The 26,390-nt window shown below is 39.0% G+C and overlaps 1 protein-coding gene across 5 annotated transcripts in view; it reads left to right on the forward strand.

The window, feature by feature from the left end:
* Window positions 1-26,390, forward strand: part of CASK (calcium/calmodulin dependent serine protein kinase) — a 408,963-nt gene that overhangs the window by 297,987 nt on the left and 84,586 nt on the right. For all 5 annotated transcript variants that reach the window (XM_023202786.2, XM_023202787.2, XM_023202789.2 and 2 more), the window contains one exon: window positions 14,352-14,473. In XM_023202786.2, coding sequence (XP_023058554.1) covers window positions 14,352-14,473 — 122 coding nt within the window. The remainder of the gene's footprint in view (window positions 1-14,351; window positions 14,474-26,390) is intronic.

Below are 26,390 nucleotides of genomic sequence, written 5' to 3' on the forward strand. Positions count from 1 at the left end.
CCCAAGGTCAGGAGATCAAGACCATCCTGGCTAACACGGTGAAACCCTGTCTCTACTAAAAATACAAAAAAATTAGCCGGGCGTGGTGGGGGACGCCTGTAGTCCCAGCTACTCGGGAGGCTGAGGCAGGAGAATGACGTGAACCCGGGAGGCGGAGCTTGCAGTGAGCCGAGATCGCGTGGCTGCACTCCAGCCTGGGCCACAGAGCGAGACTCCGTCTCAAAAAAAAAAAAAAAAAAAATTAAGAGATTAAAAAAATAAAAAACGGAAACCATTTTATAAAATGCTGAGATTTCCATCTTACCAGTGTGATATTCTCAAGGATCATTTACTAAAAGCCCATAGGGTCCTTTTATATGTATATGTAAATGTGTGTGTGCGTGTGTGTGTTCTAAATTTTTATTTATGCGTTTTTTATTTACTTAACTCTTGAATCATGTGTCCTTTGGCCTCAGCTTTTTTTCTTTCTTTCATTAGAGTCACTCCATATTTGTCATGTTTGATTTTGTGCTGACTTTGATTTTTGTACTCTGGTACTAGCTTCATCAATATTCATATATTACCACTGGGACTGAGGCCCTGGGCCCTTCCTAGAGCCTGGGGTGTTTGTCCCACAGCAATATAGGAAGAATGAATGTACTAATGCTTCTTCCCTATTGGTACTATGAGCATCTGTCAGTATTTATGCTTCTCCTCTCTTCTGTTTATACATGTGTGTACCTACACAATCACATACACACCCACAGAATTTCTTACCAATTAGTATGTGCTTGTACCTTGTGCAAAATGACAAGATCTTGAGGTGATGGATACATCATTATGCGTCATATGCCCATATCAAAATATCTCCTGTACCCCATAGATATATACTGTGTACCCACAAAAATTTAAAACTTTTTTTAAATGACAAGATCAAGTTTCCCATTCCAGCAGTTTTACAGTTCCTCATTTTGACCTTTACCAATTGGGATGTGAATCTTCCTCTTTTGAATGAAGGTGATTTCCAAAAACATTCAGAAATGGGAATCTTAGAGAAGAGACTCTGAGGAGAAAGCCTTGCCATTTTTCTCGTGTGCTCACTTGGTCATTATCCAGAGCCCTTCCCACAAGAAAGGCAGGGATCTGGTTGTGTTTATAGGTGTGGTCCCCAGTGCTGCTTATTGCTTCATGTCTCTCTTTTCTTCCACTCCATTTTGTTCCCTCCACCTATAACTTCTTTTGTTAGCTGAAACCTCTCTCTTCCCTCCTCACACTCAGATTACAGTGAACCCTATTTAAGGGGAGTGGATCCAGTAACGGTTTGTATTGTCATACTGTGGCTGTATGATATAATCACATGCTTATAATATATTTAGGATAAATCTCTTTGAGATTTTAGGTCAAGATCTCTACTACCATTTTCATCTTTAGAAATAGGGCTAAAACCTGGGCATGGTGACTCATGCCTGTAATCCCAACACTTTGGGATGCCGAGGTGAGTGGATCACTTGAGCCCAGGGGTTCCAGACCAGCCTGGGCAACATAGTCAGACCCTGTCTCTACAAAATAAAGAAAAGCTAGCTGGGCCATGTGCAGTGGCTCACACCTGTAATCCTAGCACTTTGGGAGGCCAAGGTGGGTGGATTGTTTGAGCTCAGGAGTTTCAGAACAGCCTGGGCAACATGACAAAACCCCATGTCTACCAAAAATACAAAAATTAACCAGGTGTGGTGGCATGTGCCTATATGTCCCAGCTACCTGGAAGGCTGAAATGGGAAGATTGTTTGAGCCTGGGAGGCGGAGATTGCAGTGAGCCGAGATGGCACCACTGCATTCCAGCCTAGGTGACAGAGCCAGACCCTGTCCCCCCAACAACAATAACAACAAAATTAGCCGGATGTGGTGGCACACACCTGTAGTCCTACCTTCTTGGGAGGCTGAGGCAGGAGGATCACTTGAGCTCAGGAGTTTGAGGCTGCAGTGAGCTATGATTTTGCCACTACAGCCTGGACAACAGAACAAGACTCTGTCTCAAAAAAAAAAAAAAAAAGAAAGAAAGAAAGAACCAGGCATGACGGCCCATGCCTGTAATCCCAACAGTTTCAGAAGCCAAGGCAGGAGGATTGCTTTGAGTCTAAGAGTTTGTGACCAGCCTGGGCAACATACAGAGACCCTCTACTTTGTAAGAAGTCAAAATATTAGCCAAGCGTGGTAGCACACACCTGTGGTCCCAGCTACTAGGGAGGCTGAAGCGGGAGAATCACTTGAGCCCAAGAGGTCAAGGCTGCAGTAAGCTGTGAGTACATCACTGCACTCAAGCCTGGATGACAGAACAAAACCCTGTCTCAAAAAAAAGAAAAGGGGCCAGAAACAGTGGCTCATGCCTATAATCCCGGTACTTTGGGAGGCCAAGGTGGGTGGATTACTTGAGGTCAGGAGTTCAAGACCAGCCTGGCCAACATGGTGAAACTCCCATCTCTACTAAAAATACAAAAATTAGCCAGGCATGGTGGCCACGTGCCTGTAATCCACCTGAGGCAAGAGAATTGCTTGAACCCAGGACATGGAGGTTGCAATGAGCCGAGATCGTGCCACTGCACTCCAGTCTGGGCGACAGAGCAAGGCTCCATCTCAGAAAAAAAAAAAGAAAAAAAAAAAGGAAAGGAAAATAAAAAGAGTAATACTCTATACATTTAGGAAAATATGAATATATAAAATAACAGTTTAAAAACTTGTCATCTAATGAAAAGTCAAACATGTTTAGGTATATTGTTTATGATGTAAAACAATTTTTCTGTAAATGATAATTTTCTATTTTGATTATTGAAATGCAAACATTATGCATTTACTAGAATTCATTTAATCTCATGATAAACTGTGTGTTGCTTGAAGTGAGGCTGGGCATGGTGGTTCAGGCCTGTAATCCCAATACTTTGGGAGGTGGAGGTGGGTGGATCACTTGAGGTCAGGAGTTCGAGGCCAGCCTCGCCAACATGGCAAAACCCCGTCTCTACTAAAAATAGAAAAATTAGCTGGGCATGATGGCATGTGCCTGTAGTCCTAGCTACCAGGAGGGGAGGGAGCTGGGCTGAGGTAGGAGGATCACTTGAGCCCAGGAGGCAGAGGTTGCAGTGAGCTGAGATTGTGCCACTGTACTGCAGCCTGGGTGGTAGAGTGAGACCCCATCTCAAAAAAAAAAAAAAAATTCAAAGTAGAAATATTCTTTTCTCATATTTCAAATCAAATAATTCATAATCAGAACCCAGTGTTTGATGTCTGAAATCCCAAACGGTTCCAGTGACTGTACTCATGGAACATAAGGGCTCACTTTGGGGTCGGCTGGGGGACCGTGCTTCTGGTGGCTCATGTAGTGGGCCAAACTGTGGCTTCATAACTTGCCTGTTCTAAAATCATACTGTTTGTTGTTTGTCCATATGCTGCCTTCCTCCTAGGACTTCTAGCAGCAGAAAGTAGGTATCCCTTTGTTTTCCTTTAAGGTGTATCTTTTATGCAAAAGTGTTTGGCTTTGCATGGTTCATAATCAGCTTGACTTTTTCCTTGGCTGTTTGTGTGTGGATGTTTAAGTATTAATTTTAACACTGCCTAGTCATAAAACTAAAAATTGGATGTATTGATTTTTGACGCGTTGTTACACAAACAATACTAACTTCTCACTTCTTTCATAAGAGGAAAAAAGGCAGTGTTAAAATTTCAACCGCACTTAATACTTCACATCTGAATTTCACATATGAATACATTAATTCTGGGGAAAGGGTAACATTTGTTTTATAGTTTGCTTTCAAGAAAACTTTCAGGGTAAGTGAATTTTTCTTTGACAATTACATCACCTATAAGTGGTCTTTATTGCTTCCTGTTACTGAGTCCATTTTCTGTTTATTTGGAGCTGTGAAATAAATTCTGAAATCTTGTCTCTTAACAACTTTTACCATCAGATAGAACATTTATAAGGAATAATGTAATGGCTAGATTTTAATTACAAAGGGGCATAATTTGAGTATGGGAGAAAATTAAAATGTAAGAAATGTACACACAGTTGAGTACCTGTAAAACTGAGGCAGTCTGAATAAGATGGGTGGATTGTATCAATGTCAGTATTCTGGTTATGATAATATACTATAGTTTTGCAAAATGTTACCAATGGGGGAACTGAGCAAAGAATACAAGGGATCTCTCTGTATTATTTCTTACGAATGCATGTGAATCTACAATTATCTCAATAAAAATTCTAATTAAAAAAATAAACCTTTACCTCAAAGATAAATGAAAAAGCCTGGGTACTAATGATTGAATTCATTTTCACATTTTCTTACGTTAGTTATCTGTAGCTCAAATTGCAGCTGATTTAATATAAATCTCACAGTATATTAGTTACCTATTGTTGGGTAATGAATTACCTTAAAGCAGCAGTTGTCATCTCACAGTTTCTTTGGGTCAGGAATCTGGGCGTGGCTTAGCTGTGTGCCTCTGGCTCAAGATCTCTCCTGAGATTGTAGTCCGGTGCTGCTATCTCACCGGAAGGCACGACTGCAGGACGAATCCTCTTCCAAGCTCACTCACGTGGTTGTTGCCAGGCTTCAGTTCCTCACTGGCTGTGGTCCTCTTCACAGGGCTGGCTGTTCACAGCATGGCAGCTCACTTCCCAGCACGAAACATAAAAGAGGGGGCAAAAGTGAGAGAGAGCGCCCAAGACTGAAGACACAGTCTTTACAGCCTAATCTCATAGTGACATCTTACCACTTCTGCTCTATTCTGTTCATTAGAAATGAGTCAGTAAGTCCAGCCTGCACTCCAGGGAAGGGGATTGATTACACAAGGGTGGAAATACCAGGAAACCAGGTTACTGAGGCCCATCTTAGAGACTGCCCACCACGTATAAATTAATAAGTATTAAAATGTAGGATTCTTTCCATCTAGATTTAGCATTCCTCTTTTTTTTTTTTTTTTTTAATCAGCCAACCTGTCATGTTATTTGAGAATGAGCATCTTGAATGTATCAGTAGTGATTTTCCTTAGTTGTAAAGCTTTACACGAGTGGGTAGTTAACAGCAGAATGTTATTAAAGTACTTTGAAAACTTTGTGCTCAAAAATGTTTCTGTTTGGAAGCATAGACTATTTTAATAATCATAATGGCATTAGAGATTATAACATCTATATGCTGACAGAATACATATGCAGAGTTTACTTCCTTTAATAAATTTCAAGGTATCTGTACCGTAATCTACATATGGAGAATCTAAAGCATGTATCACCATATGTAAGTTTTCATAACTTGAGTTGGATATGGCACAGATGCTTATATCCAAAATATAGTTTCCATTACAGGATTCATTATTGCTTATAACTTGATTGATAACAAAGAATTTGCTTTGTGCAGTGGGAATAAAAGGTATTGAACAGGATGTGGTGATAGAGGGAAGAGATTGGCTGCAAAGGAACAAGAGAGAACTTTTTTGAAGTGATGACAGTGTACACTTAAATGGCGAATTTTAACTTAAAACACTATACCTTAGTAAGCAGATTAAAAAAAAAAAAGTATTGTGCTTGCAAGGAGGGGCTTTGATTGAGTAGGTGATAATAATGTGTATGTGTAGTAATAAAATGTATTAATTGATCACTAATATAATAGGAAAGAAAAGGTATTGATTACTCTTAGAAGAAGCTAGGCTAGATTCAGATTCTAGATTTGCTCAGTGATGCTGAGTTTCATAGCTATACATTGTAAATTAAGAAATACACACACACAGAGAAATTAATGTGTTATTTTGTGAAAATCTGAGAAGCAGGAATGGGATTTAATAATCTCAACTGTCATCCATCTGAAAAACCTAACTTGTGATTGTAAATAAGATGGCATACGGCCTTCCACTATTCTCTTTTAAAAACAGGAAATGTCCCTGCTTTTATCTTTATGTTTTATTTATGAATAAAGCTTGTACTATTTTTTAAAAAAAGAAATACACACACAAATCTTTATTGAAACAATTACAATGAAAACCTGGGTATATCAAAACTCATTGAATGGTACACTTAAGATTTGTATATTTCATTCTATGTAAATTTTACCTCAGAGAGAAAAATAAACATTGCAATCTTTGCTGAAGTCTTTAAGGGTGAAGTCTACTAATGCTGGCCACTCTGCCATTTAATTTGAAATGAATGAAAAATACGTGAACCGATGGATAGATGGGTAGACATGTGATAAAGCAAATACAGCAAACTGTCAACATATGTAGGATCTAGGTCGTGGGCACGGTTCTTTCAAACTTCCTGTATGTTTGAAGCTTTTCGTAGTAAAATGTAAGGGGAAAAATTTTTAAGACATACTCAGCCTACTTTAACACTGAGAACTTTTTAGTCTAAACATTTGACTGTTTATTTTTCTGTCCTCCAGTTGGATTATTTTTACTTGGTCAACCTTTTTATGAGACTTCCACTCTTGTAATGAAATTATTCTGGACTCAAAGCTTTTATTGACCTTAAAAGCATATTCCTCTTTAAAGAAATAGACTTAGAAACATTTTTTAAACAGTTGGCAAATTTATGCTTTTTTTGACTATTATTTCATAATAGTAGCAGAAAACTTTTGAAAAACTTGTTTGTACTGGTGAGATTATTTGAAAAAGTAGAAGTGTTCAAAGTTAAAATGTGCAGGCCAGACATGGTGGCTCATGCCTTGCCAGCACTTTGAGAGGCTGGGATGGGAGGATTGCTTGAGGCCAGGAGATTGAGATCAGTCTGCACAACATAGTGAGACTCCATCTCTATTTAAAAAAAAAAAAAAAAAGTATGATTATAACCTGATTTTTAGATATAAGCTTTATTGCCAAATGAATTATGAAAACAAAATACTATTCTGAAAGCAGGGCATTATAATTTCTAATAAGTTCATGAATGTGGAAGTTTGGACTGAGGGCTAGGAAAAAACCTTATATGGTAAATCAAATTGAGATTAAAGAGAGAATAGAAATTGGACATCACGCCTGTAATCCCAGCACTTTGGGAGGCCGAGGCGGGTGGATCACAAGGTCAGGAGATCAAGACCATCCTGGCTAACACGGTGAAACCCCCTCTGTACTAAAAATACACACACAAAAAAAAATTAGCCAGGTGTGGTGGCGGGTTCCTGTAGTCCCAGCTACTTGGGAGGCTAAGGCAGGAGAATGGCGTGAACCCGGGAGGCAGAGCTTGCAGTGAGCCGAGATCGCACCACTGCACTCCAGCCTGGGCGACAGAGCGAGACTCTGTCTCAAAACAAAAAAAAAAAAAAAAAAAAGCAAAAGAAATTGGACATCACCTCATTACCAAATGCAAATCATTCTGGTGCATTGCTGAGGATAAAACATGATTTTGGGGGTGGGGGACAGTCTGTTATCGAAGGAACACTGAATTAGGAGTCAGAGACCTGGGTTCTAGGATTTGATCTTCTGCTCATTGCCTGTGGCCCTTGGAAAGGTTATGTAACCCTACTGAGCCTCTGGTTTTTCAAATATAAAAACACTTGCTGACCAAGCACAGTGGCTCACTGCCTATAATCCCAGCACTTTGGGAGGCTGAGGCGGGAGGATTGCTTGAGCCCAGGAATTTGAGAATAGCCTGGGCAACAGAGAGAGACTCCCATCTCTACAAAACCTTTTAAAAAATTAGCCAGGCATGGTAGCATGCCTCTAGTCCCAACTGTTTGGAAGGCTAAGGTGGAAGGATTGCTCAAGCCCTGAAGGTCGAGGCTGCAGTGAACCAGGATCACGCCACTACACTCCAGCCTAGGCGACAGAGCAAGATCCTGTCTCAAAACAAAACAAAAACAAAAAACACTTGCCTGCAGAGACAGGGTTATTGTGGAATCACATAAGGTAGTGAGTGTAAAAGCACTTTGGAAATTATAAGCTGTTAATATAAATATAAGTATGAAAATAATATCAACTGTGGCTTTAAGGAAACAGTACTATAAAAGAAATTGTTTTCTGTGGTTAAGTCTTTCTCATACTTTGTTTTCAGTTCTTCAGAATTTTTTCAGAAAAACATCATTTTAATCAAGGGCCATTTTATGAAGTGTCTTTTGGTACAAAGCACTCTGCAAAGTACACCCCAGAATACAGAGGTGAATAGGATACCTACAGTCCTGCCATTAAATCAACTGCCCTCTGAGGTGAACTTGTATACTTTTTATTGATTGATTTTGTTTTCAAGATAGTTACAAGTTTATTCAGAGGTTTTATAGGAAAAACAGCCTTTTTAGTCTTTGAGAAAAATAAATAGCTCTTTTATATGTGACAGTATTGATCTACAAAATGAAAACTAGTAACAGTTTAATTAGCATATGCTGCATGTGTTATATTAATAATCACTACTGCCTCGGGGTTTAAAATCTAAAACAATAGCAATGGAAAAGCCCGAGAAGTGTCTTTGTGTCTATTTATATCTTATAATGAATTAAAACACCATGGGACTTTTAGATGGTTGGTACTGAACTACAGATATCAATTATACACAAATCTATCCAGCCAAGAATGTGTTCTGTTGTTCTGTTTGTCATACCCAAAGAAAGAAATAACGGAACTAGAACAGGTGTTAATGGAAGGTGTTAAAATGATCAAGGGTGAAGACAGATTTTGAGGTTAAGCCAAAAATATGTATTTATTCCATTTGAAAAGATGAAGGAGAAATGGAATAAAAACTCTAATTTTGCCGGGCGCGGTGGCTCAAGCCTGTAATCCCAGCACTTTGGGAGGCCGAGACGGGTGGATCACGAGGTCAGGAGATCGAGACCATCCTGGCTAACACGGCGAAACCCCGTCTCTACTAAAAATACAAAAAACTAGCCGGGCAAGGTGGCGGGCGCCTGTAGTCCCAGCAACTCGGGAGGCTGAGGCAGGAGAATGGCGTAAACCCGGGAGGCGGAGCTTGCAGTGAGCTGAGGTCCGGCCACTGCACTCCAGCCTGGGCGACAGAGCAAGACTCCGTCTCAAAAAAAAAAAACTCTAATTTTTCTACCTAATTACAGAAACTTAAAAATGGGGGCACTTTTCAGAGCTTGAAATAGACAACTTGAGTACAACTAGGGAAATGCTTCTTTTCATGATTGAGAACCCATCAAGTTAATCATATTTGGGTACAAGATAAGACTATAAATCAGTTCAGAAGCGTGACAGATCCAAGGAGGTTTAATAGACCTGTTGGAATTGTGACTCTTGCCTACTCTAAATGCCTGCTAACAGATGCCTTTGTGCTTTCCAGCAAAGCATCTGCTGGTTCTGTCAACACAGCTTTGATCCTGTGTGGGGGTGGTGAATTCCTGCTCATCCACCTCCTCTCTGCAGCTCCACAACTCCTCCCTAGGCAACCTGTGTGTCAGTTTGTCTTTACCTCTTCTATACCGTTTACTTCAGGATATAATATGCCTACTTCACACATCAGTCTGAGAGCCCCTTCCTCAGGGCCAGGGATAATATCTCTGATTTCTCTGAAGCCCCTGCCTAGTACCTAGCAAAAAGCAGGAATATTCAATAAAGATTTTGGGGCCAGGAGCTGTGGGTCACGCCAGTAATCCCAACACTTTCGGAGGCCGAGGTGGGCGGATCACCCGAGGTCAGGAGTTCGAGACCAGCCTGGCCAACATGGTGAAACCCCGTCTCTACTAAAAACAAAGAATTAGCTGGATGTGGTGGTGTGCGCCTATAATCCCAGCTACTTGGAAGGCTGAGGCAGAATTGCTTGAACCAAGGAGGCGGAGGTTGCAATGAGCTGAAATCATGCCACCGTACTCCAGCCAGGGCAACTGAGTGAAACTCTGTCTCAGGAAAAAAAAAAAGATTTTGATTATTGTCTGACCCAATAGGGTATTGTTCAAGTTCTTTTCCAACCTCCATATTCATGCATAAACCACACAATTTGCTGTTGAAGGTTTCTCGTATGTTTCCTAGCATAGCCTATTAGTGCAGTAAGTTAGGCAAAGCATAGACTTTGAAGCCAGACAAACCCAGGTTTGAGTCCTGGCTCCACCGTTCACTAGCTGTGGCCTTCCATGACCCTTCTGAAGCTCAGTTCCCTATCTAGAAGGTGGGATAATATATCTGCCTTACCGTGTTGTCCTGAGGATGTTCCTGGAACATAATAAACACTCAAGAACTGGGAGCTGCTGTTAATGTTTCCTTAAGTGCTTAATTCAGTGCATACTTTATAGATATTATAAAATGAATAAAATAAAGAGCTGCCTTAAGGACCTTACAGCTCAGGGGAAAAAAGGGTGAACAAGCACACACGTAAGTAACCCATGGAGTGCGATGGTGGTACAGGAATGGCATGGAGCACTTGGGAAGTTCACAGACCAACAAATGATACATCCCTGGTCTGATACAGCCAAAATTGCTTCCCAGTCTTGAGACTGACCATCTTAGTATTCACTTGATAAAAGATTGTTTTTGCTTTAATCTTATATTATTAATAAACTGCTACGTATAGACTATATATCAGCACGAGCAATGCTGGTAAGAGACCGGGCACAGTGGCTCACGCCCGTAGTCCCGGCAATTTGGAAGGCTGAGGCAGGCGGATCTCTTGAGCCCAGGAGTTCAAGACCAGCCTGGCCGACATGATGAAACCCCATCTCTACTAAAAATACAAAAATTAGCTGGGCATGGTAGCCTGTAGTCCCAGCTGCGTGGGTGGCTGAGGCACGAGAATCGCTTGAACCCAGGAGGCAGAGGTTGCAGTGAGCTGAGGTCATGCCATTGCACTCCAGTGTGGGTGACACAGTGAGACTCTGTCTCAAAAAATAAAATAAAATAAAATAAGATTACACTAAGATAACTGAGTGAAGATGATAATTAGGTTTCTGTGGTATCAGTGGATTTTTTTAATATACAAAAAAAGCACTTGATTAGTATTTTTGTTATTGTGGTTTCATAAGTCCAGAAGTTTAGAACTGGCTTTAGTAACTTGATAAACATAGCATCATTCAATTCTGTTGTTGATGACGTGCTGGGGTCAGGGGTTCAGTGGGATATTTGTGACTAATTTATTCACATCGTCTCTTGCTTTCCGAGGCTTTCAATAAGGAATGAGGAGAAAATTGGCTTTTAACTAATTTCCAGATTTTTTGAGGGAGGGGGGCACTCTAAACAAAGTAAAAATCCTGAGAAGATCAGGTAGAAGGAAGTGGATTGGGTTAATACCTCTTTAGGAATAACAGGGGAGATGAGGACTGATTTCTGCCATTTATCTCTTTTATCCCACTTAATATCCACTTAATGTTTTCAGTGAAAGGATACCAATAGCCTGGCAGGCATAATTCAAAATTTAATATTATCCAGCCAGACATGGTGGCTCACGCCAGTAATCCCAGCACTTGGGGAGCTCAAAGCAGAAGGATTGCTTTAGCTCAGAAGTCCAAGACCATCCTGGGCAACATGGCAGAACCCCATCTCTACAAAAAATACAAAATAACTGAGCATGGTGGCGCATACCTGTAGTCCCAGCTACTCAGGGGGCTGAGGTGGGAGGATCACTTGAGCGCGGGGGGTCGAGGTTGCAGTGAGCCGAGATTGTGCCACTGCACTCCAACCTGGGCAGCAGAGCAAGACTCTGCCTCAAAAAAAAAAAAAACATTATCCAGGCCAGGTGCAGTGGCTCATGCCTGTGATCCCAGCACTTTGGGAGGCCAAGGCGGGCAGATCACAAGGTCAGGAGTTTGAGACCAACCTGACCAACATGGTGAAACCCCATCTCTACTAAAAATACAAAATTAACTGGGGGTGTTGGCACGCACCTGTAATCCCAGCTACTCAGGATGCTGAGGCAGGAGAATCACTTGAACCTGGGAGTCAGATGTTGCAGCGAGCCAAGATCACACCACTACACTCCAGCCTGGGCAACAGAACGAGACTCTGTCTCAAAAAAAAAAAAATTACCCATGGTTCCTTCAACAGACGAATGGTCAAACAAACTGGTACATCCACACAACAACCTGGATGAAGCCCCAGAGAATTATGCTAGGTGAAAAAATGCAATCCCAAAAGGTTACATACTGTATGATTTCATTTATTCTTTTTTTTTTATTTTATTTTATTTTTTAATTTTTAGAGGGACTCCTCCTTGCAGACCAGGGCTACCCCATAGGCAGTATGCCCAGAATAGGAGCCTCATTTATTATCAGAATGACAAAATTGTAGAAATGGAGAACAGATTCGTAGTTGCCACAGGTTAGGAGGGGATAGAGTAGGAGGGGAATGAGCATGGCTATAAAAAGGCAATATGAGGAACCCTTGTGGTAATGGAATGTTTTATAGCTTGACTGTATCAATATCAATATCCAGGTTGTGATATTGTACTACAGTTTTGCAAGATGTTACTATTGGAGGAAACTGGGTAAAGGGTACATGAGACCTTTGTGTTATATTCTTTTACAACTGCATGTGAATCTACAATTATCTCAAACTAAAAAGTCAAATTTTTAAAAATAACTACAGTAATTTCCATGTGGACAACCACACAGTATGTGGCTTAAGACCCAAATCTTTAACATAATTAAATAGAGCTACAAAAATCAGTAGCTTATATAGCAATCTATTTATTTATTTATTTATTTATTTTTTTGCTATTGTAGAAAAACTTGGAAAGTATAGACAAGAACAGAATGAAATAGAAATAGGACAGTAAAGATAACTACTGTAACACTTTTGCTGTGTTTCATTCTGTTTTTTGTTTTTCCTGAGTTTGTATATATGTTTTGTTTGTTTTTTTATCATAACTGGGAATATAGAGTCTATTTAGTTTTGCATTCTGCTTTCTTGAATTCTATATCATGTAGATTTTTGTGTGTCTTTGAAATTCTTGAAAAACAATTTTCATTTGGCTACATATTCCATTATATGGATATTCTATAACCTATGTAATCGTCCTCTATTAGATTTATTTTCCATTTTGTATGATAATATCATTATATATAAATCTTCCATTTTTTTCCTTAAGGTGGATTTTCGTAAATGGAATTACTAAATCAAAGTGCATGAACATTTTTAAGGCTTTTTGATATATGTTACCAGATTGCTTTCTGGGAAAGTGGTACTGATACATATTCTCACCAATAATTGCATGAGAATGGATGAGGTCTAAGACAGGAAGAATTAGAAACAGAGTTCTGGAGCATGAAGATTTTTATCTTAATCAAAAGTAGAATTTCTCAACCACAGCACTACTGACATTTTGGCCCAGATAATTCTTTGTTGTGGGGGCTGTCCTGGGTATTGTAGGATATTTAGCAGCATCCCTGACCTCTACCCACTAGATAGCAATAGCAACCCTCCCGCTGTAGCTGTAACAACCAAAAATAACTCCAAACATTGGGAAATGTCCACCTGAGTAACAAAATTGCCCCTGGTTGAGAACCACTTATCCAAAGACTTAAATGTGCAATGAGGCACTTATTCTTAAGAGTTTCTCTACTGTGTACTAATGTTCTGAAACTTAGCTCCTTGAGGCTCTTTTTTTGTGGAGTATGTATATGTATTCTGCATATTGCCTGCAGTGTAAAAGAGGCTGATCATTTTTTTAAGGCTGTGTAAAATGGCTTTGTTACTCCTCATTATGTATCTTTCCCTACTGACATCTGCCTGATTTCCTGGTTATGAGAAGAAACTTGTGATGGCACTTCCATTTGCTTTGCCCTACAAAAATGATTTGCCTTGAAATATAATATGGTATTTGGAAGTGTCAGTGTACCTACACTTTGTCTTTATCTTCTGAATAAGAAGGGTAAGAGTAAGACAGAATGAGAATGATTTTGGGTCTCTTGGGTCTGTATGCAAAGGGAAAAAAAAAGGAGTGGACTGGGATTTTTGTTAACTAAAGTTTGAGTCTTAAAATCTAAGAAGCCTATTTTGGGCAGCAGGAGCTCCCAGTTGAAGGTCTGTTGCCTGTATCTACAGCTGGCTTTACCTTCAGTTCTTGATGGAATGCACCTGGGTAAAAGGCCAATCTTGTTTCTATAATATTTCAAAACATCTTGGAGTCCTAAAACCCACCCATACTCTCTCCCTGACATAAAACTTGCTGTGTCCAGATCTTCTAGTGCTTCAGTTATACTTGATAAATTTCATTAATTCAAATAAGATAAGCTGCAGTTTCCTTTGAAAACTGAAGAGCACACAAATGCATTGATAAGAACATGAACTCTCTGAAAATACTCTGTCCTTAAATGATATGAAACTCAATTAAGTCTATCCTTCAGTAAAGACACTAGCCTTTGAAGTTCTGATATGAATTCATTGTTCTTAAGTGTAAGATTTAGGTTACAAAAGTTAGTCTGACATTGACTTTCTGTACTGGCTGTTTCTTTTCTGTTTGTCCCCCTTAGGAGCAGTCTCACAGGTGCTGGACAGCCTGGAAGAGATTCACGCACTTACAGACTGCAGTGAAAAGGATCTAGATTTTCTACACAGTGTTTTCCAGGATCAGCATCTTCACACACTACTAGATGTAAGTCTGTCTTTTTATTATTCTTGTTTTTTGGTGAATTAAATATTGGCCGGGCATGGTGGCTCACACCTGTAGTCCCAGCACTTTGGGAGGCCGAGGCGGGTGTATCAGGAGGTCAGGAGATCGAGACCATCCTGGTCAACATGGTGAAACCCTGTCTCTACTAAAAATACAAAAATTGGCCAGGCGTGGTGGCGCATGCCTGTAGTCCCAGTTAGGACTGAGCTGAGGAGGCGGAGCCACAAGAATCACTTGAACCCAGGAGGCAGAGGCTGCACTGAGCCGAGATCACACCACTGCACTCCAGCCTGGGCAACAAAGCGAGACTCTGTCTCAGAAAAAAAAAAAAATTGAGTATTTAGCATACCTTTTTACTTTACATGAATTCTCAAATGTCTATCATAACACTCCTTTTCAGTTGCCTTAAGTCTGTGAGAAATGTGAGAAATCATCCATCAAAAATTTACGGGCACAGTAAATCATCCATCAAAAATTACGGGCACAGTGGCTCATGCCTGTAATCCCAGCACTTTGGGAGGCCAAGGTGGGTGGATCACCTGAGGTCAGGAGTTCGAGACCAGCCTGACCAACATGGGGAAACCCCGTCTCTACTAAAAATACAAAATTAGCCAGTTGTGGTGGTGCATGCCTGTAATCCTAGCTATTTGGGAGGCTGAGGCAAGAGAATCATTTGAACCCAGGAGGTGGAGATTGCAGTGAGCCGAGATCGCTCCATTGTACTCCAGCCTGGGCAACAAGAGCGAAACTCCATCTCAAAAAAAAAAAAAGAAAAAAGAAATACAGTATATGTACAGTACAAATACAATAGAGCCTAGCAGGCTACAATGGGGAAAAAATTATATATCTTTGTAAATTATATGTACATAATGCATGCAAGTGATATGTGAGTTTTTAAAAACAGTAGAGTACAAACCTACTTTACTGAATTATCTTATATTTCTGTTAGAAGAATCCATTGAGGTTAGCTGTGATTACTTTTTATTGCTTTGCACAGTACTTTAAAACATGAGTATAGCATGAGTATAGGAGAGAGAAAAGCAAATGAGATACTGTACAATAGGCTGTATTCCCACACACATTTAATATTTAACATGGTTTTGTTCCATAGACTCAAGGTCTTCTCCTTAAACCATAAGCGTATACTCCATCTTTAAATATTACAGGCTCCACTGACAGCAGACTGGGATACAAAGGAAAAAAGCAGAAGCTGACCATTTTCATTTCAGTCACATTTTAAGTAAAATACCTTTCTTAGAGAACTTGGTTCACTTCAACAGTGAAAACTCTTGGGTGGTTTTGATGGTATTTGAACATGTTAGTCTTTTTACAAGAAAAACCTTCCCTTAATGAGAGAATCATACTTATTTCGGGATGCCTAGAACTGTTTGGTGCTGAATAATTCACCATATGATGTAAATGAAACTAAAGCAAAATTTCCCAGAATGTGTTCCACAGAACATTGCTCTGGGAGGTGGCTATGGGTGTTGCCATGGTGGGAAGGGGAAGTAGATCTTAAATTTAGTGGTTAAATTATTTATTGACTAAATAAGTTTGGGAAATGCTACATTCTTTAGTCTTTTTATACAGATGCACAATGGGCATTGGTATATTGATAGCTCTGAGATGATCTAAAGGAAAGAAGCCTTTTTAACTTTGTTTAACAGCATTTCTCAAACTAATGTAGGCACAGAGCTTTTATTCACAATCCTGTTGAGTTCTGTTTTGATGAGGACCAGTTTGGGAAAAGCTCAACTAAGAGTGTTTGTTGCATTATGCTTCAGCTTCACACTAAATGCAGCCGTAGGTATCTAACAGTTGCTTCTTTCCCCACATGTGGTCAGTTCAAATTAATTATCAGATTCTCATACCTAGTTTGGCCTTTGTATATAGTATACATATTAATTAGGGCTGACTAACCGTTATAACATGCAATTCTAAAATTTGAGTGGCTTAACAGAATAAAAATTTACTTATTGCTCACTTCACAGTCCAATGCAGGTAGATGAAGGAGGTCTTTTCCACACCATCATTCAGAGACCCAGGCCTCTTCCACTAGGTCACATGGCTATTTCCCAGGGTCTTGGAATCTTCTACTGTATCCTTTGAACCTAGCCAGCAAATGAGAGAAGAGAGAACATGGAAAATCTTGCAGGGTCAAGCTTGGAAATGGGTTTATCTCACCTTCCTTGGCAACTGCTAGTCATGTGCCCACCTGGATGTGAGAGCTGGGGAACATAGTTTAGAAATGTGCTCAGGAAGATAAGGAATTGGGTCTTCTCTTTAGTGTAATTTATCTTAAGTAGTATATGTTCACTGTCATCGCTGCAGAAAGTTTTCACAATTGTGAATTTCCCACAGAAGTTTATACCCTTTACTAGAACTAGTTAGTGGAATATTTAGAAAAGGCTGCAGCAATGTGTGGAAATTTTGTTTATTTCAGTGTGGTCAGTGGTTAGGTCATTGCCAGGTAGATTTACTGACCTTCTTTTGAATCAAGGACTTTTTGTAACAAAGACTTTTTGTAATTTAAACACTAAGAGAAGCCCAAATTGGTTTCAAAGTTGTATTTTTTCTTACTGATATGACAAGGTATCTGAGCACATCAAGCTTGAGATTGCAGGAGAGAAGCAGGAACATTACTGGCTTACACAAAGAAAGGGGCAGCTATTCAGACACAAACTGGACTTTCAGACTGAGCCAGGCTGCCACTCACTCCCCAATGGTGAACATCTCAGACCTCACAGAAAGCATTCATTTGGAATAACTGCTGCACTGTTTAGTATAAATTGTCACAATTTCAGAGGAGATTCTTAGATGTTAATGAGAAAAACATACTTAACTTTCCTTTGCATTTGTTTACATTATAAACCTAAAGAAGTATCTGCCTTATTGGCATCTGCCCTGTCAGTGCAGGTCAATTTGAAAGAGGAGCTGTTGAACTGGAAATGAACCATGCCTGTTAAAAAGATGCAGTATAAGACCAGGAGCAGTGGCTCACACCTGTAATCCCAGCACTGTGGGAGATCAGTGTGGGAAGATCACTTGAGCCCAGGAGCTCAAGACCAGCCCGGGCAACAAAGCAAGACCCCATCTCTACAAAAAATTTAAAAAGTAGCTGGGCATGGTGGTGTATGCCTGTGGTCCCAGCTACTCCAGAGGCTGAGGCTGGAGGATCACCTGAGCCCAGGAATTCAAGGCTGCAGTAAGCTATGATCACACCACTGCACTCCAACCCAGGCAACAAACTGAGACCCTATCTCTAAAAAAAAAAAAAACAAAAAACAAAAAAGGTGCAGTATCTTCTGAATTTTGGAAACAGGTGCCGTATACGAACTCCAGTCAAATTAATGACTGTGAGGCCAAGCCCTGGACAATATTTGCATGCATGTGGTTCTGAATCTCCAAACTGAGCTATTTCTAAATGAAAGTTTAGGCCAGGTACAGTGACTCACGCCTGTAATCCCAGCACTTTGGGAGGCCAAGGCGGACGGATCACCTGAGGTCAGGAGTTCGAGACCAGCCTGGCCAACATGGTGAAACCCGTCTCTACTAAAAATACAAAAATGTGGTGGGTACCCGTCATCCCAGGTACTTAGGAGGCTGAGGCAGGAGAATCACTTGAACCCAGGAGGTGGAGATTGCAGTGAGCTGAGATCGTGCCACTGCACTCTAGCCTGGTCAACAGAGCGAGACTCCATCTCAAAAATGAATGAATGAATGAATGAAAGCTTATTCATCATGAATGAAATAAGCCATCATTAGAATGTGCCCTCATACCCTATATACCATAAATAAGGCTTATTAAGCTCATTTCACGGCTAACAGGCTACATTTTAATAATATAATCAATGAAGAATTCAAGTGACTGCCATATAGAGAAATCTAATCATTTAAAAATTTTTAATATTTAAATGTTTATGGTATACATTAAGGAAGGAACATGGCTACGACCAACTCTTGACGAGCAGCTGTTAAAACTTTGGAGTTTCAGGCTGGGCGCGGTGGCTCACTCCTATAATCCCAGCACTTTGGGAGGCCGAGGCAGGAGGATCACTTGAGGTCAGGAGTTTGAGACCAGCCTGGCCAACATGGTAAAACCCTGTCTTTACTAAAAATACAAAAATTAGCTAGGCATGGTGGCGCACGCCTGTAGTCTCAGCTACTTGGGAGGCCGAGGCAGAAGGATCACTTGAACCCAGGGGGTGGACATAGCAGTGAGCTAAGCCTGGGAGACAGAGCAAGACTCTGTGTCAAAAAAAAAAAAAATTGGCCTTTCATTTTTCTTTCTTCCTATGTTCCACATACCATGGTTGATTTGGAATTGTTTTGTTTTGCAGAATCAACATGAATTCGTCTGCCTTTTTTTGTTTGTTTTTTTGTTTTTTGTTTAAGACAGGCTCTCTTTCTGTCTCCCAGGCTGGCTCACTGTAGCCTCGACCTTGTGAGCTCAAGCACCTTCCTACCTCAGCCACCCAAGTATCTGGACACAGGTGTACCACCACACCCAGCATTTTTTTTTTTTTTTTTTTTTTTTGAAGAGACAGGTCTCACCATGTTACCCAGGCTAGTCTTAAACTCCTGGGCTCAAGCAGTTCTCCTGCCTCGGCCTCCCAAAGTACTGAGATTATAGGTGTGAGTCACTGCCCCTGGCATGAACTCCTTTTTAAGGATTCCAATTAGGGACACCCAGGGGGCATAGTTTTATGGACCATGGATTAATTAAGGCTAATTAATCCCACTGAGCCATTTTAGGAAATATCTTTACCATATTTATGTTATTCCTGTTAACTCAATAACATTGAAAACAGCTAGGTATGAAGCCATAATTTTAAGGCTGACAAAAAGAAATGGGATTAAGTTCCCCAGAAAAACTAAAGATTATCTAGGACTTTATTTTTTCTAGTCATGTTCTTAAAATAATAACAAGCTCAAAATTTGAAGAAGCATTATTAGAATTTGTTTAGAGGAAACAAAACTGCCAAACTGAAAATTTACATTAAAATGGAGAAGTACTGTGATTCTACTGAAAGGGAAATGCTTTCTGAAAGTTTTTGAATTTGAGTAAAACACATTTAGTTAAATCTGTAGTTAGAAACTGATACAGAAAACTCTAAATGTTTGCTATCCAAGTAGTTCCAGCCTGGCACACATACGCAGCTTCTCATTTTGTGGGAAGAGATACAGAGGCATGAGTAACTGCTTTGTCCAGCTTGTTGCAGTATGCCTCTATTTAAAAATTAAAAGCACTGGTGCTAAGATGATCTTCATATGAAATGTATAGATCAATTAGTAAAGTACAATTTGACATTAGTTTGCTGGAACTGCCATAACAAAATACCACAAGTTGCGTGGCTTAAAACAACAGAAATTGATTCTCTCATAGTTCTGGAGGCTGGAAAGTCCTAAATCAAGGAGTTGGCAGGGGCATGCTCCCTCCAGAGGATCCAGGGAAGAATCCTTCCTTGTCTCTTCCAGTTTCTGGTGGTTGCCTGCAATCCTTGGCGTTCCTTGACTCATAGATGCATCATTCCAGTCTCTGCTTCCGTCATCACATGTCATTCTCTGTGCGTGTGTGTCTGTGTATTTACATGACCTTCTTAGAAGGACACCAGTCATTGGACACCCTAATCCAGTATGACATCATCGTAATTAGTTACATCTCCAAAGACACTTATTTCCAAATAAGGTCACATTCTGTAGTTCTGGGTAAACATAAATTTTGAGTGAAGGACAATATTCAACCCAGTACAGCATGGAAAACTGATTTAACCCTGAGTTAATTCTTTACATGTGAGTGCAAATTACACAAATCTAATATAAAATAATGAAATGTTACCCTGTCATCCATTAATTATACTTTCTTGGAAATTGGTGTGTTAACGTGTTATTTATGTCTTGTAATGATACTTTGAATCAGTTAGGGTTGGAATTTGTATGTGATACACTGAAAGGTCAGTGGGTGGGTGAGTTTTTGATGGACTGAAAAACCACGTGTTTCAGATAAAAAACATTTCACAAATATTATTTGGTAGTAGTTTTCAGTCTTCTCAGTTTCTAGTATAAATTTTCCTATTAAAAGAATAACTATTTAGGCCAGGCGCGGTGGCTCAAGCCTGTAATCCCAGCACTTTAGGAGGCCGAGACGGGCAGATCACGAGGTCAGGAGATCGAGACCATCCTGGTTAACACAGTGAAACCCCGTCTCTACTAAAAATCCAAAAAATTAGCCGGGCGCAGTGGCGGGCGCCTGTAGTCCAGCTACTTGGGAGGCTGAGGCAGGAGAATGGCGTAAACCCGGGAGGCGGAGCTTGCAGTGAGTGGAGATCCGGCCACTGCACTCCAGCCTGGGCGACGGAGGCAGACTCCGCCTCAAAAAAAAGAATTAAAAAAAAAAAAAAAAAGAATAAGTATTTAGTTTGTAAATCACCAGTGTTACAAAACATTGTTAAATGACACATTTCTCTGCCAAACTTTGACAACTAAGTTTTAAACATTAACTGGCCATCTGTCATACCTCTGAACAGCTGTTAGCATTTGTTACTCACTGCTGTTTCCATAGTAAATGCCCCACCTAATTAAGATTATTTTTGTGGGAAGTCTCAAAATTATGGTTTCTGAAAATATAATGGGTGATTAGATTAATATAGCAATTTATTGATGGATTTTTTAAATTGCAGTAGCAATTAATTTAGAAGTCTTTATAATATTAACTTATAAGTAGATTTTTATAATAGACTTAGTAACTTTTAAATATTTCATTAGCAATTAACTGATACTTGGAATCTTTCATATTTTGTATGGCCAACATCTTTATTATAATTTTTTACTGTTTAGGGAGAGTTAGCATTTTTCCCTCTGGCCTGGAGTTAGCCATGGAAAACTACAATTCTTGATTTACTATTTTGCTTTTTTGAGATGACATTAAATTAGTAGCCATATTTAGAAGAGCTTATTTTTAGAACTCAGAAATTTCCTAAAGGAAAAAGATGGAACTTCTACAGTAATCTAGTGATAATGTTTTTGAGCAATTTGGGGTCTGAGAAGTAAGTTAAATACAATGTTAGATTTGGATATTTAAAGAGATTGCCAATCAGGAAATGCCAAAGCTAAGTTTCCCAAGAATTTGTAGTCCAGTCAATTTGCATTTAAATGTCTAGAATAATAAAGCCTATCTGAGGACCTTCAGAGGATGAGCTACTAGTAATTTCTCAGGGCCCCATCCAGTCTCAAGAGTCAGCTTTGGCAATTATGAAACCAGCTGGATAGTGGGCCCCTGCCCAGTTGTGATGGTCTTTGTGCTTCTTGCCTCCTGGGGCTGTAGACTGAAGTGCATTGCTGCTCACTTTAAATTTGAGTGTCTCTCCACTGTTTTCTAACTGGATGGGCAAAACCTCCCATATCTGTTTCCCTCTGTGTTTTGAAGTATTATTGTCAGTGTAAAAGCACTGCATGAAACAAAATACCTGAAAGCTAGAAATACCATATGTTGTGAATATTCTCAAAGTATTTTTTCTTCTTTCTTAATGTAAATAAATGTCAATAAGCTTAGCAAAAAAAAAAAAAAAAAAAAAAAAAGCCACTAAGCATATGGTTCTTTGTTAAGCAGCAATAGAAAACTGATACAACCAGGAACAAGATGAGGATTGTCCACTCCCCACTTCTATTCACTATTGTCCCGGAGACTCTGGCCAGTGCAGTTAAGACAAGAAAAAGAAATTCAAGGCATGAAGATTGGAAATGAAGAAGTAAAATCATCCTTTCCCAGAGATATTATCTTGCATGTAGAAAATACTAAGGAATCCACAAAAAATCTAATAGCATTATAGGCAAGCTTAGCAAGGTCACAAGATACAAAACGAATATACACACATTATCTAAATTTCTATATGTGAGCAAAAAATAACCCAAAAATAAAGTTAAACAAATATTCACAATATTATAAAAAGAATAAAATAGGAATAAATCGAACAAATAATATAGGATTTGCATACTGAAAACTAAAAAATGCTGCGAAAGAAAGATCTAAATAAATGAACAGAAATATACTGTTGGAATGGAGGACTTAATATTGTTAAGATGGTATTTTTCTCCACATTGATCTATAGATTCAGTGCAGTCCCTATCAACATCCCAGTAGGATTTCTTTGTAGAAGTCAACAAGGTGATCCTACAATTTATGTGGGAATGCCAAAACAATTTTGTAAAAGAAAAAAATTGGATAACTGATTTCAAAACTTCCTATAAGGCTACAATAATCAAAATAGTATGGTGTTGGCATAAGGATAGATATACAGATCACTGAAACAGAAAAGAGTCTAGAAATAAACCCTCATATTTATGGTCAATTTTTTTCCAACAAGATTGCCAATGCAATTACATGGAAAAGGGGATAGTCTTTTTTTTTTCAAGTGGTCTTGGAGCAGTTGGAGATCCATACGCAAGAAATGAACTTAGACCCTGTCTCATACCATACACAAAAGAAAATTGCCTCAAAATGGATCATAGATTCACTTTAAGAACTTAAAACTATAAAACTTTTAAAAGAATATAGGAGTAAATCTTCATTACCTTGGGTTAGGCAAAGAGTTCTTAGATGTGACACAAGGGAATTTGGGGGGATTAAGGAAATGTTCTAAAACTGGATTGAGATGGTGGTTGTACAACTATATAAATTTACTGTCATCCCACTAGATTTCACAGGGCCATTACACTAAATTAAAATTTAGCTTTGTGGCTAAGAATTTACCATGGATTCAAAAATACTAAATATGGTTTTTTCTCCCAAGAACTGTTTTATTAACCAGCGTGTAGTTGTGCCTTATGGAAGAAGTCCAAATTGTGTTTTTTGTTTGAAAATGTTGTGAATTACATAATTTTATATATTTTCAATATGGAAGACACCTCAGAGCAACTTATTTTAGTTCATTCCTTCTACATTCAAGTACATATTTGCCATTTCCAAAAATTCACAGGTTTTTAACACTTTTTTAACATCAATTTTTGGTCTTTTTTATTGTGGTAAAATATATATAACATAAAATTTGCCACTTGAACCATGTTTAAGTGTACAGTTCAATGATATTAAGTATATTCACATTGTTATACAACCATCAGCACTATCCATCTCCAGAACTCTTTCATCTTCCCCAACTAAATGTCTGTACCCATTAAATACTCCCATTCACCCCTCTCCTTAGCCCCTGGCAACCACCCTTCTACTTTCTGTCCCTATGAATTTGACTACTCTAGGTACCACGTATATAAGTGAAATCATCCAGTATTTGCCCTTTTGTGTCTGGCTTATTTCATTTAGCATGATATCTTCAGGGTTCATCCATGTTGTAGCATGTGTTAGAATTTTCTTCCTTTTTAAGGCTGAGTAATATTCCATCGTGCGTGTATACCACATTTTGTTTGTCTACTCATCCAATATTGATGTTTTGTGGTTGATAATTATGTGCTAGGAAAAACCAAATTCTCAGAATAAGACTGTCTAATAGTAGGGAATTCTGCCTCGTTCCATCTCCACATAATTACTCTTTCTAGGTTGCAAGTTAGGTCTTATGCTGTACATCTTTGTGAAGGAATGTGTGATTTCCACTGAAAGTATTAATGACTACGAGAGTCCTTCCAGTTCCCTTATTTGTTCAGATAAATTACTTCTTAAAGCGAGGTTTAGAATTTACTCTAGAATACCAAGAATAATGAATCAGCTTGTCACCAGTACCAGTGTTACCCACTGAGTGCCATTCTCTTTTTATGACACCATGATCAACTTTACCAAAAGGCAAAGGAATTTGCAGAAAGCCTTCAAAGTACAACAAGCACTGATTCTTCTTTATGCTATTCTCAAGGAAAGGAGGGGTTTCCCCCTAGAAAGGAATGTGATATGCTCAGTTAAAGAATGTTCGATGGAGTGGCTTGCAGCATTCATAATCCAAGAACATAGCTGTTTTCTTCTCTTTGTGGCCCTTCAAACATTATCTCATAAAACTCTTCTGCCAGACTGCCTTTGTGTTACTCTCTTTAAATTTTTCATGACAGAAATTCATTTTTGCTACAGCTACACCAAGTACAAATGCTTGGTGTTTACCTATGCAAAATAAAAATGCTAGCAAAAGCCAAAAATAATTAAATAAAATATTATCTGACACACCTAATGTAACATAAATGTTATCTTTTAAAGCAGCACATTAATAATGGTATGTTCATTTAATGTAAATATCATTTAACTCTTGTAGTTGCTTAAGAAGAGCCAAGCTAGGAAATGTGATTTTAACACTTTAAAAAAATAGAAAGGAAATTAATATCATAGTGAAAATTTCTCATAGTTGGGCAAGCTCTTGTATCTGATACTAAAAAGTACCGTATTTCAGATTTTATTAAAACAAAATAAAATCTGCCTATATTATATCATGTAACTGGTTTTTTTTTTTCCTCATGCTTTCTTTTGCTCAAGAATAGGCATTATGATTTGTGTTTTACAGGGCTTAATTTTAGAGTTCTTTGCCCACTTGAAAAAGGCATAGAGAACAGTCAAGCTAGGTCATCTGAGGCCAGTGTTTTGAGTTTCCCAGAAATAGCTGCCACTGACCAGAAATCTGCCATACTGGCCTATGTTGTTAGGCCACCAAAGGCACAGTCTTCTTGGATTGAACTAGGAGGTCAAGCAAGTCTTAATTTCTTGAATTCAAAAATAAATCCCTGTAAGTGCAATGTTCTAATAAGATTAGAACAAAAGCAGCCCTGTATACAGACAAATAAAACCTAAACAAAACAAGGGCCTCCTTAGAGGTTCTTTTGCTGTCAAGATCCAAAGGATTTTTGCAGCTTTTTCAGGAAATCTTGTATTGGCCCAGATGTACTGATTTTTTAATTGCCTTTTTTGCTGACAGAAGGAAACGTTAATAATGGATTTAGAGTAGCGTATTACTAGGCCAGCTGCACTCCTTCTTGCACCTTCAAGTAAGGATATATTCTCCATCATGATTTTACTAAAACTTGATTTAAGCTAGCATTTCACTGCTAAGCTATTAAACTAAAGCTGGAACACCAAACTCAAGAGCATCTAGGAACATTCTTATTGGCCGCTAAATACAGTAAGCAGTTGTCCATTACACGTCCATCCTCAACTTGAGTTATGTAGTACAAACTGGGCCATGGTATTGGGAGCAGCCCTGAAAGTTAGTCCAGGGAAAATCTAAATTCCAGGGTGGAACTCTTGCTCCTTGATTTCAGTGACTAGATTTAGGAATTTACACACTTTTTAAGATGAGAAACAAATTTAGTTTAAGATTTATGAAATCTTCAAAATGAATGAAATGAATCTTCAAATGAATTACCTTCAAATGAATGGAGTTTGCTATCTCCATGCAGATAGTCATCTGTATGACTATTATTTGAGTGCTTTCAACTATTTAAAATAAATTGATTTTTAGAAATTTTGTAGAATATAAAATTTCAAGAAAAACAATTTTTGGTGCAGGTAGGAGAGGCATTCTTTGTACCTCAGAAAAGAAAAATGGCCTGAGTGATTTTGATTTCTTTTTGTAACTTGTAATATCCCAGTGGTACAAAATTGTGTTTAGATTTGTAAGAAGGACAGGTTATAGAAGTTCTTCCAGCCAGGTGCCGTGGCTCACGCCTGTAATCCTAACACTTTGGGAGGCCGAGGTGGGTGGATCACCTGAGGTCAGGAGTTCAAGACCAGCCTGTCCAGTATGGTGAAACCCCGTCTCTACTAAAAAAATAAAATAAAATAAAATACAAAAATTAGCCGGGAGTGGTGGTGTATGCCTGTAATCCCATCTACTCAGGAGGCTGAGGCAGGAGAATCACTTGAACCCCGGAGGCAGAGGTTGCAGTGAGCCAAGATCGTGCCATTGCACTCCATCCT

The sequence above is a fragment of the Piliocolobus tephrosceles genome, chromosome 12 (assembly GCF_002776525.5).
Source record: "Piliocolobus tephrosceles isolate RC106 chromosome 12, ASM277652v3, whole genome shotgun sequence".
In the NCBI taxonomy this organism is placed as follows: Eukaryota; Metazoa; Chordata; class Mammalia; order Primates; family Cercopithecidae; genus Piliocolobus; species Piliocolobus tephrosceles.